The sequence below is a fragment of the Muntiacus reevesi genome, chromosome 1 (assembly GCF_963930625.1).
Source record: "Muntiacus reevesi chromosome 1, mMunRee1.1, whole genome shotgun sequence".
NCBI lineage: Eukaryota > Metazoa > Chordata > Mammalia > Artiodactyla > Cervidae > Muntiacus > Muntiacus reevesi.
The window spans coordinates 23,338,955-23,356,787 of NC_089249.1; the positions used below are offsets into that span (position 1 = coordinate 23,338,955).

The 17,833-nt window shown below is 38.8% G+C and overlaps 1 protein-coding gene across 9 annotated transcripts in view; it reads right to left on the minus strand.

Annotated features, from left to right (window-relative positions):
• BICD1 (BICD cargo adaptor 1) overlaps positions 1-17,833 on the minus strand; it is a 236,096-nt gene that overhangs the window by 122,811 nt on the left and 95,452 nt on the right. For all 9 annotated transcript variants that reach the window (XM_065939496.1, XM_065939486.1, XM_065939471.1 and 6 more), the window contains exon 2: positions 7,704-7,916. In XM_065939496.1, coding sequence (XP_065795568.1) covers positions 7,704-7,916 — 213 coding nt within the window. The remainder of the gene's footprint in view (positions 1-7,703; positions 7,917-17,833) is intronic.

The following is a 17,833-nucleotide window of genomic DNA, read 5'->3' on the forward strand; positions in this document are numbered from 1 at the left end:
GCATGATGATTTTACTGACGTGAATAGCGCCCTCCTCAATTATTGGAAACCTGATTCTCCCTTGGGAACATTGTTTCCCCTGCAACTCTCTCAAGCGTGGACCTGGAGGTGAGATGCCTCTTATGGCTGTTTCATTCATTCTCCTTCTTCTTCACCCCTAAAACTACCTGCTTTAAATCTCATGTCATCATGAGATTTTTTTAAGTTAGTAAATGTACCTTTTTTTTTAAATGTACATTTTAAAAAACCAAATTAACACTAACTTCCTCAAGGAACAGGGTAACAGCAGTAGGAGAGGCTCAGACACTGCATACTATCCACTGCTCAGCACCGTTCTTGCCCCTTATCAAACACCAACTCATTCCCCCTCGTTTTTCTAAGACTTTAGCTCCTGGTTCACTGCCAATGCTTCCTGAACTCCTGGTCTTAATTCCTAGTATTCTCAATATGCATAAAGATGATCTCAATTCCTGGAATTCCTCCTCTTGGGGGATCCTCTCCTGTCAACCATGCATTTCCAAGATCATACCTTAGTGACTCACACTCTTCTAAGTGATTATGTCACCACTTCTCTATCCTCAAATACCCCACACCCCATCTTCCCTCTCAGCTGCTAACCTTGCTTCCTTCAGTGAGAAAATTGAAGCAACCTTAAAAGAACCTGCAAAGACTCTCTTTAATCAAACCTGCCAGGATACCAGCGATGCATCCACAAACTCCTTTTTTCCTGGCTATCTATTGTAGAAAAATGAATACTTATGTTCACAGTAAAATATAAATGTACATGAATGTACATAGCAGCTCTATTTGTAATTGCCAAATTCTGAAAAATGTTCAATAAGTGAACTGATTAGAAAGTAAAACAAAACTGTGGTGTATGCATATGGTAGTATTTGACAATAAAAGGGAAGGAACACAACTGATAGGCAACAACTAGATGAATCTCAGAGGCATTATGCTGAGGGAAAGAACCCACTCTCAAAGGTTACGTACCATACAGTTCCATTTACATGACATGCCTGAAAAGACACAACTACAGTGATAGGAATCAGAAGACTGACTATCAGAGATTGAAGGGGGGAGGGTATGACTGCAAAGGAGTAGAAGAGGAGATGGCAGATTTTGGGAGTGAGAAAACTTCTGCATCCTAAATGTGGTTACATAAATCTATATTTGTTAAAATTCACAGAACTACCCACACATACATTTTAAAAATTCTGTGAACCTGTAATTTAAAATTAATCCTATAAAAAAACTCATTGATGTAAATTATTATTCCTAAAGGCACAATGAAATCACAATAATTCAAAAGCGAACTGTTTGAATATTGCTGAACTTTGCTTTCAAATTCTTGATGATGGTAATATGATGGTAATAGGGATGTTGTGTTTATTGGAGCTCAGCAAGTGTGGGAAAGAAGCAAGGACTCTTAACCATGCCTGGTTTAGGACAACAGTCTGACTACTTGGTGGACAAATTATTAGCCTCTCTGTCTCACCCATAAAGGGGGGAATAGAAACAGTACATGCCTCATAAGTTTAAGAGAATTAGGTGAGATAACTGAAGGAACGTAAAATGCTGAGTATCATGCTTGGTATATGATAAGCTCTCATAAATGTTAGGTATCATATTATTTAAACCAATTAAAAAGAGTGATCATTCTTTTTAAATTAAATTTAAAAAGTCACTTTTTGACACTTTGCAACATTTCAGGGAGGTGTGAGGTCCATTCCCAACAAGTACAAAGAGCAGGACAGAAACTGGAATATTTCAGGGAAATAACTTTTCAGCTATAGCCAAGCTATGCCTTTACAGAATGGAAAATCATCATTCATTGGAAGTCTCAATCATATTCAGCTGTGTGTAAATCCAGCTATCACTGACCAATCATTTAACCAGATCTCAGAGACTATAAGAAAAGCTTTGTTATTATTGGATGCCTTAATTTAAATAGTTCAACTTCTCCCCACCAGTAAGCACATTCAATGTTGTACTGAGAAATAATGCAGTGACTCGTTTGAGAACCAGCCAGGTACAACAGGCTATTTACACTGATAGTATTTAAAAACACCTAGAAGTAATTCGCCTCCAACTAATAAAAATAAATGGAAAAAAAAAAAAAAAAAAAACACCTAGAAGACTCTCTTGCAACCTATGGGCTTTTAAACATGTGATGTTTCTTATTTTGGTGTCAGGATGTCAGCCATTACTTCTTGCTGAAGGTGCTGGGGCCTTCTGACAGAAGATCCCAATACATCTTTCTACATTTATTGTTTTTGTCTTGCTGTGTGTAAATAAGTCTGATTACCAAACTTTGAAACAGTAAATAACACTAACATAGTCCTCTACTTCTTGTGAAGCACTTTCATGAAAAATATTTTATCCTCATAAATATCATGAGACAAAGGAGAGGTGTTATTATTATGTTTACATGGAAAAATGAGAAGTTTAATCACACATCTGATCGACTGTTTAGATGTTTCTTGCTTAGTCACAGCAGGTACCACCGATCTGTGTTTTGTTTTTTTTTTCTGATCTGTGGTTTTAATGAGACTAAGATGAGGGTAATTTACTGTACAATTGTAAACTGTACACAATGCTATAATTTTTTTTTGTCCATGTGAGCTGCTCTAAAATAACACAATAGGTTAGGTGGCTTAAGCAGACATTTATTTCTCATAGCTCTGGAGACTAGGACGTCTAAAATTGAGGCAACAGCAGATTCAATGTCAAGTGAAGGCCCACTTCCTGGTTCAGAGACGGCCACCTTCTTGCTGTGTCTTCACATAGTAGAAGGGGTGAGGGAGCTTCTCTGCAGTGTTTATACAGTCTCATTCATGAGGGCTCCACTCTCATGACCTAATCATCCCCAAAGGCCCTACCTCCAAACACCATCACATCAGGGATTAGGTTTCAACATATTAAAGCTGGCGGGGGGGGGGGGGGGGGGACACAAACATTTCATCTATACTACATGTTGTCTAAAACACAGCTCACTATCTCCGGAGATACTAAGGTATAGATAGAGTTTCTGAACACACTGAGTTGCCTTAGCATTGAAAACAACCACTCATTGTTGAATTTTGTTCACTGATGCTTTCAGGTACCCAAGCATCTGACTCATAGCAAGCACTGAAGAGACCTCTGTTGAATAAATTCATGTATGATTTCAAAATAGAAAATCTAAAAAGATGAAAACCCTAAGATAAGGAACTCAAACCCTACATCCAGCAGTTCACATTTTCAAAAATTTCCAGTCGGGTAAAGATAGTCAATAGTATGTGGTTAAAGAGCAGACACACATTTTTAAGAGACACTGGAGGTCAGTCTAAGAAGGTAATAACCAGGATGCTGAGGCATCTAGATGCGTTTAGTTTGAAAAAGAGAAAATAAGACTGCTCTTTCCAAATATTTTAAGTTGTGGGGCATGGGCTAAAATTTTCAAGTGGAATAGAAAACTTTAAAAAAAAAGTATTCTCTGTAGATCCACTGGCTAGGAATATGACCAGTTAGTGAAAATTACAGAGAATCAATTTTTCACTGAACAAAAAAGGGCAGTTTAACAATTGGAGCTGTGCAGCAGCACGATGGGCAGCCTTGGGAGGTAGCTGGACGATAGGAATTAACAGTAATTTAACATCTCGTATGTGTACGGCATTGGACATAGGACCTGTATAATATATAGGACCTTACGTTAATATTACCATCTCTAGGTCAGAAGTGAGGAAAGTGATGCTTACAGAACAAAAGTGACTTGTCCAATATCACATAGTTGCTAAGTAGCACATCTGGAATTCAAACCAGAAGTAGTTAACTCCTAACATAAGTTATTTCTGTACAGTTCAACTCAACAAACATTTTTTTTCAAATGTCTGCTTTTGACCAGGAACTATACTGAGTCCTGGGAAATACCAAGATAAATGACAGACAAAAGACAGTCTCTTCCTTGGAAAGATTCAGAGTTTACCGTCTCCAGAGTGCTAAAAGTGTCTGAATAAAGGCTACATGACCATTCCAGGTTATTGGAGAAAGAATTATTGATCTGGGAGTAGTCTTTATCAAATAATCACTTAAGGTGGCTACATGTCCAAATTCATAGGTGTGGCTATAATAGATTTCTGAAAATTAAGCTGGTATATTATAAAATCTGGTTTATATTCCACCGAGGGGAAAAGGGAGCTTCAGACGTGATGAAAATCATATGAATTAAGCAACTTTTAAAATATAAAATGACCATATCCGAATGTTACCAATAGGTAACATTTTGTTACTGGACCTGAAGGATTAACACTTAATTTGATTGACTCCCATTTGGTCCTTTGATTGGACCAAATTTTTTTGTGACATTTTTCCTTTATACTCTCTGTCCTTAAAAATCTTATTTAAAGCAGTTTACTCTTTAAAAACACATACAATAAAGCTGTTTAAAATGTCTAAAAATGAGAATTATATGAAAAATCTGTTAGATTTTACAGTCACACATAGTGCTGGAGCTTTTCGATAACTAAAGCAATAATAAAAACATATTGTAATTCCTACCATCTGATTCATATCTCAACAGAAAGAATTTTCAAGGCAATAAATTCAGAGAGGTATTTACCTAATGTTTCTTTAACCTAAGAATATGGACCTACATAATAAATGATATCTTCAATAATATTTTTATGGAGGATTCAGAAAGTTATTAATGGTAACAGTTTGTTTATTACATATTCACTATATAATAAAATAATCTTTAACAAATTCTAGCTGAGACTAGAATATTGATCTTCTATCGCCTAATTCAGAAATGCTTCCATTTTTTGCACTATACTATCCTATACATACCATATATAGAAAAGAATTTGACCGTGGAAATACAGATGCACACACACACACATGCATGCATGCATGCGTGCATGCAAATGTGAGTGTAAAATGTCCATAACACACACAGCACACATATAAACACAGGTACCTTTACCAGTATTGATGATTCTACTGAAATTAGAGATTAGTCCTTTTAGTAAATAAAAATAATTCCATTAATGAACTTATCAAATTCACACAGCACCTGTCAAGCTGATGATTTACTATGTTTTGCACTGGTTATCTTTGTCTACTTCTCATGGTCTTATCACGTCTCTCTTTCAGTCACTATGCACCCTCCATACCCAGAATACAAAAAGACAAATAAAACTGAGACTACAATAAAAACAAATCTGGGATTTCAGTTTAACACCAGTCATCAAAAGTCTATATCAACATACCAAGAGACTGAATTTATTCCTTTTCTCCTTTTCCAAATGTACTCAACCCTGCATGCTAATAATAATTTTATTAGTGACATTAAACCTAAGGTCTGCATGAAAAACAGCAGGGCTCTGGGGTATAGTAATACCACTCACTAGCTTTCGGCCCATCAGAAAGAATATTAATAGATACACTGTTGGCACACTTAGAAAACCAGGAAACTGACCACCTATTTTTTTCTTTTAGTTACCGACAAACCCAAATAGCTATAGTGCCTTGAGCTGTTTTAGATTGAAAAAATACATAAATTTGGATGTAACAAGTTATTCTCTTACTGCAAATCAACCATCGAAACTGCATAGAAATCAAAGGATTATAACCAAGAAATCATTCAGCAATTCCCCAAATTGTGAGCCTTATGATACTCTAATATCCAGCCAAAAAGAAGTCTAAATTAATGTTTCTTTTTTTTTTTAAATTATGTTTCTTAAAGTGTGGTCTCTATGTGCTGTGAATTAGTTGGAAATGCAAATTCTTGAATTCCACCTAGAATCAGAATTTTAGGGGGTGGAGCACAAGACTAGGTTTCGATGAGTCGTCTAGGTTATTCTGGTGCTCACTAAAATTTGAGAAATGATCTGAATGAAGGGGTTCTCAACATTTTGTTTCCTTTATGGCCTCAGTTCATTTCTTCATTTCTACTTTGCATGCTCATTCATAACCAACTCCTGTTGCTTATCATAAGCCTACTCCTTGGGAAGTGCAATCAAGCATGGTGTAAGTGAGGATCCTCTGTCAATCCCCATTGTCTTGCATCAACAGAAAATCATCTATGGACACTGTTTCCTCAACCTTTGCTATTCTTCCCTCAGCTGCAACTGCCACGCACAAGATATGGTGTGCAGCTTTCAGAAGATCCATCCATTTGGCAACCAAAACTGCCCAACTCACTGGTTTCAGTCCTATACAAACCACCTGCACATGGGTACCCAAGGCACAGGTTGCCCATGTCACAGTCCCTCTGCCAACCTGCTATGTGAGCCTGCTGTTCATGGTGGTGAGGGTGCCTGTGGATGTTTTTGGCTTTGCTTAATCCAGGAAAGTAACCTATGGCACTTTGAGTCCACTTGGAGGAGGAGGTCTGGTACTCCAAAGGACAAGCAAGTGATGATGAAAACCCAGCACATACAGATGCGACAAATGAAGAACTGGAGATGGGCTTTGTTTTTTAACAATCATTTAGGAAAATGAGACAGAGTGTCCTGAAAACTCTCATGTTCTTCTCGGTACCCAGCACTAAATTCCCCTTGGTTGGCTCCTTTCTTTGTCTCCAGAGTCATACTGCTATATTCGGGGCATGCCCAAAGGCAACAAACTAGGTAAAGCAGATACTTTACTGTCAATATTCACTGACTTCATTGTAATATGGTCACAGGCTAATGTAAATTATTGATTAAATTTAAGTAAATTTTGGACAATTTATCTCTCATAATAATGAAACTTTACTAGTAATACGCCACTAATTTCAAGAGAAGGGTATCAGTGGGTTGCTTTGGTTGCATTTCACAATATCAAACAATTTTTTCACCCAATGTCTTTCTATTATTATGCTCAGTTAATGAGTCTACTTGGTAGTCTACCCGGAATTTGTTCATTAACCTCCACTGCGCTGGTGTAGGAATCAGAGGATACTTGCACATCTTCTACAGCTTTCTTAATCAAAAAATGGAGTGAACAATTTAATATGAAGTTTTCAAAACTACTCCTAAAAGGGTAGTGGATGAAGCTGCTTCTGGCTATTTCTGTCCCCAGGATCACCTCCTCCCCGCAGGGCAGAATGACTCTGCCACTCTGAAACCATCTGGCATGTGATGCTGCTAAGTACAAATCTGAAGGGAAAGAGTGAATTCAGGGGAGGCCCTGGGAATGAAGAAGGCTCCTAATCTGATTCATACCAGCTATAATTTGCTGCTTGTCTAAAACCAGCAAAACAGTTTATGGTTCTCTAACGCCAGACTCTCAGACTCCCTCAAAACACGCCTCCGCCAGTCTCTCTCCCTCAGTGAAGAGAGTCCTGTGCTAACACCACCGTCATTTTGAATTAGTGCTGACACTGAGCATAGAGTCAACCATTCCTCTCCACATTGTACTGAAACAGGTAAAGGGAAGGAAATGTTAAGGTCACTATATTTTTTAAACACCTCTGCAGAAATAGCAAGACCAGGTCCCAAGTACTCAATAAATAAAGGCTTTAATTCTCAACAAATGATAAGAGAGAGAAAAGCTCACCTCAGAACAAGCTTTCATTTCACTAAAAAAGCAGAAAAAATTGCTGGCATTGACATTATGTGCTTCTTGTTTAATATAGCTCCTCTGATTAGTGAAAAAGGTTTACTCCTCTTTCCTAGCAAGAATTTTATCTTCTCTCTCCCACAGCTCTCTCACAGGGGATATGTTTGCTATGTGTTTACCTCCTTCAGATCCTGCACGACGGCTGTGAGCCTCTCATTTTCTGCCTGGACATTAGTGACCACAGCCCGGCTCTGTTTCAGTTCGTTCTGCATATCCAAGATCTTCCCCAGATAGTAAGCTTCCTTCGATGCTGACTCCTGCAGAAGTGTCTCCTCCCGAGTCTCTCCATCCTCAGCAACCTTACGGTGGATGGAGAAGGACTGCCCAAACGCCTGCAGAGGGTTTGAAAAGAGAAAGAGCACAAAATGAAATGCACCGCTATACTACTCAAGAGAATTGGGAACATGATTCATTTTGCTTTGTGTACAAGAAAAGCTATTCAGCAAGACTTTTAGAAGCAAAAACTACACAGTTCATGTAACAGGCTAGCAGCTCTCACTGACACTTGAAATAATTCAATTTAATAAGGAGAAAGAAAAATTTTAAATATTTTGCTAAAATATAGATATAATGTGCTAAAACTTGAAAAACATTACAGCTTGTTTTATGTTACCATTTTTTTAGACAAATCCTATAAAGGAATAGACAGCTAAGCGCTAATGAGACCATAAAAACTCATATTCTAATTTTCAGCCTAGAAAAAAAATCCCCAAAATAATTTTCGAGAAAGAAAATGATAGTTTCATTAGCTTTCTAATACATTAGTGGTAAGAATATACCAATGATAAATAATACCTTTAAGAGAGAAAACTACCAAACAGCATTCAAACTTCTGGTACCACAAAAAGACATTAAAATGAGATCAATATATAAGAAAACATATCTGTGTGCAAAGGAAAAAAAAAACAAAAATTAATGAAATTGATAAGCTACAGTTGGTGAGTGGGAATGGGGTAGAAAGAATGAGGGGACGAAATGCTATACAACAGATCACATTTCATAGGAGTGAAACTTTTTGAGATTGTCTTATCATATCATTCTGACTCTTAGAACTACAGTAATGTTTCACATTTTATTGCTCAGTTGCTCAGTTGTGTCCGACTCTTTGTGACCCCATGGATTGCAGCATGCCAGGCTCCCTCTCCTTCACCATCTCCCAGAGTTTGCTCAAACTCAAATCTATTGAGTCGGTGATACCATCCAACCATCTCGTCCTGTCATCCCCTTCTCATCCTGCCTTCTTTCCCAGCATCAGGGTCACTTCCCATGAGTCAGCTCTTTGCATCAGGTGGCCAAAGAATTGGAGCTTCAGCTTCCGCATCAGTCCTTCCAATGAATACTCAAATTGATTTCCTTTAGGATTGACTAGTTGGATCTCCTTGCAGTCCAAGGGACTCTCAAGAGTCTTCTCCAAACCACAGTTTGAAAGCATCAGTTCTTTGGCACTCAGCCTTCTTTATGGTGCAACTCTCACATCCATACATGACTACTGGAAAAATGATAGCTTTAACTATATGGACCTTTGTTAGCAAAGTAATGCCTCTATTCTTTATAATGTTTCATGTACCTCCCAAATAAATAATAATTAAGATTAGCCTCTATGTGTCCAGGGACCCAATGGAACACAAATAGTAACAAATGAACCCAGCTGTACTACAAATGAACAACATGACTACATTGAAAGGAGTCAAGAAAGAGAGATCTAACCTGAGTAATTTTGGAAGTTGGTATTTTTGCTATACACTGTAAAGCTAAAGACAAAACGAATTGTACCCAAACACTACAGTCTAGTTAGTAAATTTGTTTCTCATAGGGATTATAGAGGCACAATTCTAAAACTTCTTTACATGTATACTAGGTTTGAGGAAATAAGTAAACATATTATGAATAATGAAAGTCAAATTTCTCCCTGCTGGAGAAAGGCATTACAAATAAACAAAGGGAGAAGGAAATAAGTGGTATTGGGTTGTAATTAGAAATATCAGGATAGTCTTTAACAGGGAAGTAATTCAACAGACGGAGAGAAAAAGGTGCTTATGTGTGGTTGTGTACACAGGTTTTCTAGCTCTGTCAGCAAGCCTTGCAGCCAAATTTTGTTTCTAAATATCAATCACCAATTAAAAGAACTAGGGCTCTTTGAAGAAATGACTGAGTTCCTGGCTGGAGCAAAATGAACTTGCTGCAAGCTGTGGTGCCAAAGAGTAACAAAATCCTTTTAAAAAATGACGTGGATATGTCAAAGGACACAAGAGCCTACCAAAAGAGGCTCCCAAATGGCCAAACCTGGGATAATTGGGGGGAACAAAATAGTTACAGTAGTGAATTATAATCCATAGAACAAAATCAATATTCATGAGTCCATACTGACGTAATAACTGAATAAATAAGGGAAGAAGGAACAGTTTTTCTTTACAGTAGAAGTCTAATAATTTAATTCTAATAGAAATAAAATACATCAGCATTACTTGGCAGATACCAAGTAATAATTATTGCAGGTAAAGAGTAGCAATGAAATATATGGAATATAAAATAATAGGCAAAAAATATTATGAGAAACAGCATATTTGCATAGTCTTAAAGCATTTTCTCCCAAGATATTTATTAATTCCAATGGGAAAAACAGTAACTTTGCAGTGGAGTAACCCAGTAGACCTTAACTAAGTGCCCAAAACTTAGCTCAGCAGCAACAAGACATCCTGACATTGTGTACCCTCTGATCAACACATGAGGCAGGCACAGGGTCATTACTGTGATATTCTTGCCAAAAATACATAAACCAGTTTTTACCACAAGAAAGCCTGAAGCCAATCGAAATGGAAACATTCTACAAAATAATTGGCCAGGACCCTTCAAAAGTATTAAGGTTAGGGAAAAGAGAGAAAGACTTCTCCAGACAAGATGAGACTAAGGAAACATAACAATTAAATGCAGTACAGGAATCTGGATGGGAGCCTGACCTGAAAAAAAGATATTAGTAGGACATTTGGCAAAATCAGAATACACTCTTAATATTGGCTAATAATATTGCAGCAATGCCAATTTCTGGTCTCCATAGTTGTACTCTGGTTACGTTAGGGTAGCTCACATGGTAAAATATCTGCCTGCAGGTTCAGTTCCTGGGTTGGGAAGATCCCCTAGAGAAGGGAATGGCTACCCACTGCAGTATTATTGCCTGGAGGATTCCATGGACAGAGAAGCCTGGCGGATACAGTCCACGGGGTTGCAAACAGCCAGGCATGACTGAAGCGACTCAGCACACACACACACACACACACACACACATACATATATTTTAAAATTTCAAATATTATTAAATGATGCTTCTGGACTGTGTACAGATCATGAAGAAATAAGGCTGGAGTTAACAGAGAAGGGTACTGTTGGTGTTTGGCTTCTTCAGTCTCAGGACAGAAAGGCATACTTTATTGGAGTAGCCAAGATTCTACATGTGATAATAAGCGTATAGACTTATGAACAGACGAAAAACTACCTTTGGAGGTGCCATTGACCTTGCTTTTCCATTGGTAATGATCAGATTCTGTGAGAGCAATTCTGAATTCATTGCTCATTAAAAGGCCTTTGGAAAGATGTCTGGCAGCACATCTCTCCATGGTGACCTGGTGACATCTTCAGGAGACCCTCACCCTGGCAAAGGAAGCTTTACTATATCTTCTTAGGTTAGTCACTAAGTCATGCCCAACTCTTTTGCTACTCCCATGGACTGTACCCCACCAGGCTCCTCTGTCCCATGGGATTTTCCAGGCAAGGGTACTGGAGTGGGTTGCCATTTCCTTCTCCATCCAAAAGTTAGTCATTATTGTTATGAGGAATGTGCTCTTTCACTAGGCCTGATTTAAAACCAGTGTAAGTATGGAAGGTTATCCAAGAACATTTATTATGGTGTAAATTTTTTTTTTAACTTGAAATATAAAAATAACACCAATCCAGCACAGGCTACAGATGTTCCATGATCTACATTTGCAAATTCTTTGAGAACTAACACGACTCAGAAAAATCTGCATTAAGGGAGAGTGAAGGAGAAAACACTCCTATTTTATCCAGTTTCTAACTGTTGGTAACCAGAACTGGCCATGACAGCCAGCTGACAACTATCATGCGGCTAGTTGTTGAAGCTGATTTACCAGGCCTGTGTGGCTCTGCCAGGTACCTCCCTCCTCCACCACCATTCCAAGTATCTCCTGACAAAGTTGGACCCAAGAGAAGAGAAGCAATCTCTTATAAGGCCATTGAAGCTGCATGCTTGGCAGAAATCACAAAACTAGCTTTGCTATTTATAGGCAAACCTAGGGCAGTCATGCTTCTAGTTATATTTTGTTCAGATAGCAAATTCTTTTTAGGCACTGCAGTCATTTCATGGGCTATCTGTATTTGAAATTAATTGGAGATAAACTGACATTGTTATACAATTTTAGAATGTACTAGGATTTATCATCACATGTGTAGCTATAATTCCACAATTATGACCTTTAATAGAGTGCATCGCAGTGGATCAGTTGCTTTCAACTGCAGGGCAGTTTAAGTCCATTTAGCTATATAATAAGTATACCTTGCTTTCTTATTCTACTCACATGACCTCTTAATCCAAAGAAAACTGGTATTTTTTACCTTATACACAAGACAATATGTTAACCATTAAATGGAATTTTCATACTTTTTGTCCTTCATAATATGAAAGACAAAATTTCAGCTAGTATGTTTAATAATATCACATTATCTTTCAAATATGACCCTTGTTTACAGAATTTTCATTCTTTCATATTAAAAATTGTGACAAAACAGTATACTAGGTTACTCAAGGACATGAGACAAAACATTTTTACTTGAAATGTTAAAACTTATTCATACATTTGTTTGTTCACTAAATAAGCATTTACAGATAACTATAAACAGGCATTGCTTGAGGCGCTGAGGATTCAGCAATATTTTAGAAAAAAATCTCTGCTACTGGGAGAATTCTAGTGGAACACAAATAAATCAATAAGTATGTGGTATAATGTTAAAAAATTTTAAAAAGAAAATGAAATTCAAGGTAAGAGCATAAAACAGCATGGCCAAACAGAATTTCCATCAGTGATATAGACATCTGTGTTATCCAATATGGTAACCATTGTCCACATGTGGCAAAAGAGCTCTTGAAACGTGGCAATATGACCAAAGAAATAAGTTCTGAATTTTATGTACTCTAACCCATATTGGAGAAGGAAACAGCAACCCACTCCGGTATTCTTACCTGGAGAATCCCATGGATGGGTCACAAAGTCAGTCACGACTGAGTGACTTCACTCACTCAACCCAAGTTCAGTTCAGTTCAGTCTCTCAGTCGTATCCAACTCTTTGCGACCCCATGAATCGAAGCACGCCAGGCCTCCCTGTCTATCATCAACTCCTGGAGTTTACCCAAACCCATGCCCATCAAGTCGGTGATGCCATCCAACATTCCCATCCTCTGCCGTCCCCTTCTCCTCCTGCCCCCATCCCTCCCAGCATCAGGGTCTTTTCCAATGAGTCAACTCTTCACATGAGGTGGCCAAAGTACTGGAGTCTCGGCTTCAGCATCAGTTCTTCCAATGAACACCCAGGACTGATCTCCTTCAGGATGGACTGGTTGGATCTCCTTGCAGTCCAAGGAACTCTCAAGAGTCTTCTCCAACACCACAGTTCAAAAGCATCAATTTTTCGGCACTCATATTTCTTCACAGTCCAACTCTCACATCCATACATGACTACTGGAAAAACCATAGCCTTAACCAGGTGGACCTTTGTTGGCAAAGTAATGTCTCTGCTTTTTAATATGCTATCTAGGTTGGTCATAACTTTCCTTCCAAGGAGTAAGCATCTTTTAATTTCATGGCTGCAATCACCATCTGCAGTGATTTTGGAGCCCCCAAAATAAAGTCTGACACTGTTGCCACTGTCTCCCCATCTATTTCCCATGAGGTGATGGGACCAGATGCCATGATCTTAGTTCTCTGAATGTTAAACTTTAAGCTAACTTTTCCACTCTCCTCTTTCACTTTCATCAAGAGGCTTTTGAGTTCCTCTTCACTTTCTGCCATAAGGGTGGTGTCATCTGCATATCTAAGGTTATTGATATTTCTCCCGGCAATCTTGATTCCAGCTTGTGCTTCTTCCAGCCCAGGGTTTCTCATGATGTACTCTGCATATAAGTTAAATAAGCAGGGTGACAATACACAGCCTTGATATACTCCTTTTCCTATTTGGAACCAATCTGTTGTTCATGTCCGGTTCTAACTGTTGCTTCCTGACCTGCATACAGGTTTCTCAAGAGGCAGGTCAGGTGGTCTGGTATTCCCATCTCTTTCAGAATTTTCCACAGTTCATTGTGATCCACACAGTTGAAGTCTTTGGCATAGTCAATAAAGCAGAAATAGATGTTCTTCTGGAACTCTCTTGCTTTTTCGAAGATACAGCGGATATTGGCAATTTGATCTCTGGTTCCTCTGCCTTTTCTAAAGCCAGCTTGAACATCTGGAAGTTCTTGATTCATGTATTGCTGAAGTCTGGCTTGGAGAATTTTGAGCATTACCTTACTAGCGTGTGAGGTGAGTGCAATTGTGCGTAGTTTGAGCATTCTTTGGGATTGCCTTTCTTAGGGACTGGAGTGAAAACGGAACTTTTCCAGTCCTGTGGCCACTGCTGAGTTTTCCAAATTTGCTGGCATATTGAGTGCAGCACTTCCACAGCATCATCTTTCAGGATTTGAAATAGCTCAATTGGAATTCCATCACATCCACTAGCTTTGTTCATAGTAATGCTTTCTAAGGCCCACTTGACTTCACAGTCCAGAAAGAACACCTGAAGTAACAAGCAAATTTGGCCTTGGAGTACAGAATGAAGCAGGTCAAAGGCTAATAGAGTTTTGCCAAGAGAACGCACTGGTCATAGCAAACACCCTCTTCCAACAACACAAGAGAAGACTCTACACATGGACATTACCAGATGGTCAACACTAAAATCAGATTGATTATCTTCTTTGCAGCCAAAGATGGAGAAGCTCTATACAGCCAGCAAAAACAAGACCGGGAGCGGACTGTGGCTCAGATTATGAACTCCTTATTGCCAAATTTTGACGTAAGCTGAAGAAAGTAGGGAAACCCACTAGATCATTCAGGTATGGCCTAAATCAAATCTCTTATGACTATACAGTGGAAGTGAGAAATAGATTTAAGGGACTAGATCTGATAGACAGAGAGCCTGATGAACTATGGATGGAGGTTCATGACATTGTACAGGAGACAGGGATCAAGACCATCCCCATGGAAAAGAAATGCAAAAAGGCAAAATGGTTGTCTGAGGAGGGCTTACAAATAGCTGTGAAAAGAAGAGAAGCAAAAAGCAAAGGAGAAAAGGAAAGATATTCCCATTTGAATGCAGAGTTCCAAGAATAGCCAGGAGAGACAAGAAAGCCTTCCTCGCCAATCAATGCAAAGAAATAGAGGAAAACAACAGAATGGGAAAGACTAGAGATCTCTTCAAGAAAATTAGAGATATCAAGGGAACATTTTATGCAAAGATGTGTTCGATAAAGGACAGAAATTGTATGGACCTAACAGAAGCAGAAGATTTTAAGAAGAGGTGGCAAGAATACACAGAAGAACTTTACAAAAAAGATGTTCACGACCCAGATAATCACAATGGTGTGATCACTCACCTAGAGCCAGACATCCTGGAATGTGAAGTCAACCCATGTTAGATCACAGTAATCCAAGTCTATGCCCCAAGCAGTAATGCTGAAGCTCAAGTTGAATCGTTCTATGAAGACCTACAAGACCTTATAAAACCAGCACCCAAAAAAGATATCCTATTCATCATAGGGAACTCTAATGAAAAAGTAGGAAGTCAAGAGATACCTGGAATAACAGGCAAATTTGGCCTTGGAGTACAAAATGAAGTAGGGCAAGGATAACAGAATGTTGTAAAGAGAATGCACTGGTCATAGCAAACACCCTCTTCCAACAACACAAGAGATGACTCTACACATTGACATCACTAGATGATCAATACTGAAATCAGATTGATTACATTCTTTGTAGGCAAAGATGGAGAAGCTCTATACAGTCAACAAAAGAAAATACCCAGAGCTGACTGTCGTCATAACACAGATCATGAATTCCTTATTGCCAAATTCAGACTTAAGTTGAAAAAACTAGGGAAACCACTAGACCATTCAGTTCAGTTCAGTTCAGTTCAGTCGCTCAGTCATGTGCCTACTCTTTGTGACTCCATGGACTGCAGCACGTCAGGCCTCCCTGTCCATCACCAACGCCTGGAGTTTACTCAGACTCATGTCCATTGAGTTGGTGATGCTATCCAACCATCTCATCCTCTGTCATCCCCTTCTCCACCTGCCTTCAATCTTTCCCAGCATCAGATCTTTTCAAATAAGTCAGTTCTTCGCATCAGGTGGCCAAAGTATTGGAGTTTCAGCTTCAGCATCAGTCCTTCCAATGAATATTCAAGACTGATCTCCTTTAGGATGAACTAGGTGGATATCCTTGGAGTCCAAGGGACTCTCAATAGTCTTCTCCAACACGACAGTTCAAAAGCATCAGTTCTTTGGCGCTCAGCTTTCTTCACTGTCCAACTCTCATATCCATACATGACTACTGGAAAAACCATAGCCTTGACTAGATGGACCTTTATCAGAAAAGTTATTTCTCTGCTTTTTAACATGCTGTCTAGGTTGGACATAACTTTTCTTCCAAGGAGTAAGCATCTTTTAATTTCACTCAGGTATGACCTAAATCAAATCCCTTATGATTATACAGTGGAAATTATGAATAGACTTCAGGGATTAGGTCTGGTAGACAGTCCCTGAAGAACTATGGACAGAGGTTCTTGACTTTGTACAGGAGGCAAGGAACAAGACCATCACCAAGAAAAAGAAATGCAAAAAGGCAAAATGGTTGTCTGAGGAGGACTTACAAGAGTTGAGAAAAGAAGAGAAGCTAAAGGCAAAGAAGAAAAGGGAAGATATACCCACCTGAATGCAGAGTTCCAAAGAATAGCAAGGAGAGATAAGAAAGCCTTCCTCAGTGATCAATGCAAAGAAATAGAGGAAAACAACAGAATGGGAAAGATTAGAGATCTCTTCAAGACAATTAGATATAACAGGGACACATTTCATGCAAGAAGGGCAACGTAAAGGACAGAAATGGTACGAACCCAACAGAATATATTAAGAAGAGGTGGCAAGAATACACAAAAGAACTGTACAAAAAAGATTTTCAAGACTCAGATAACCACCATGGTGTGATCACTCACCAAGAGTCAGACATCCTGAAATGCAAAGTCAAGTGGGTCTTAGAAATCATCACTATGAACAAAGCTAGTGGAAGTGATGGAATTCAAGTTGAGCTATTTCAAACCCTAAAAGATGGTGCTGTGAAAGTGCTGCACTCAATATGCCAGCAAATTTGGAAAACTCAGCAGTGGTCACAGGACTGGAAAAGGTCAGTTTTTATTCCAATCCCAAAGAAAGGCAACGCCAAAGGATGTTCAAACTACTGCATAGTTGCACTCATCTCACATACTAGCAATAAGTGAAGTCACTCAGTCATGTCAAACTCTTTGCCACCCCATAGACTGTAGACTACCAGGCTCCTCCGTCCATGGAATATTCCAGGCAAGAATACTGGAGTGGGTTGCCATTTCCTTCTCCAGGAGATCTTCCGGACCCAGGGATTGAACCTGGGTCTCCCACATTGTAGGCAGAGGCTTTATCATCTGAGCCACCAGGGAAGTACTAGCAAAGTAATGCTCAAAGTTCTCCAAGCCAGGCTTCAACAGTACGTGAACCATGAACTTCTGGATGTTCAAGCTGGTTTTAGAAAAGGTGAAGGAACCAGAGATCAAATTGCCAACATCCGTTGGATCATTGAAAAAGCAAGAGAGTTCCAGAAAAACATCTACTTCTGCTTTCTTAACTACACCAAAGCATTTGACTATGTGGATCACAGGAAATACATTATGACACAGTAGCTTCAAAAGCTTCTGTATACCCTTCCTTGATCCTATCTCCCCTGCTGTACCCCAACCTCTCTTCAGGGAAGCAATACCCTAAATTTTGTATTTACCATTTTCTTGCTTTTCTTTATAGTTTACTATATATCTATGTACTTGGAAGCAACAAATAATTTAATATTGTTGTTGTTGCTCAGTCACTCAATCATATCCAACATTTTGAGGCCCCGTGGACTGCAGCACA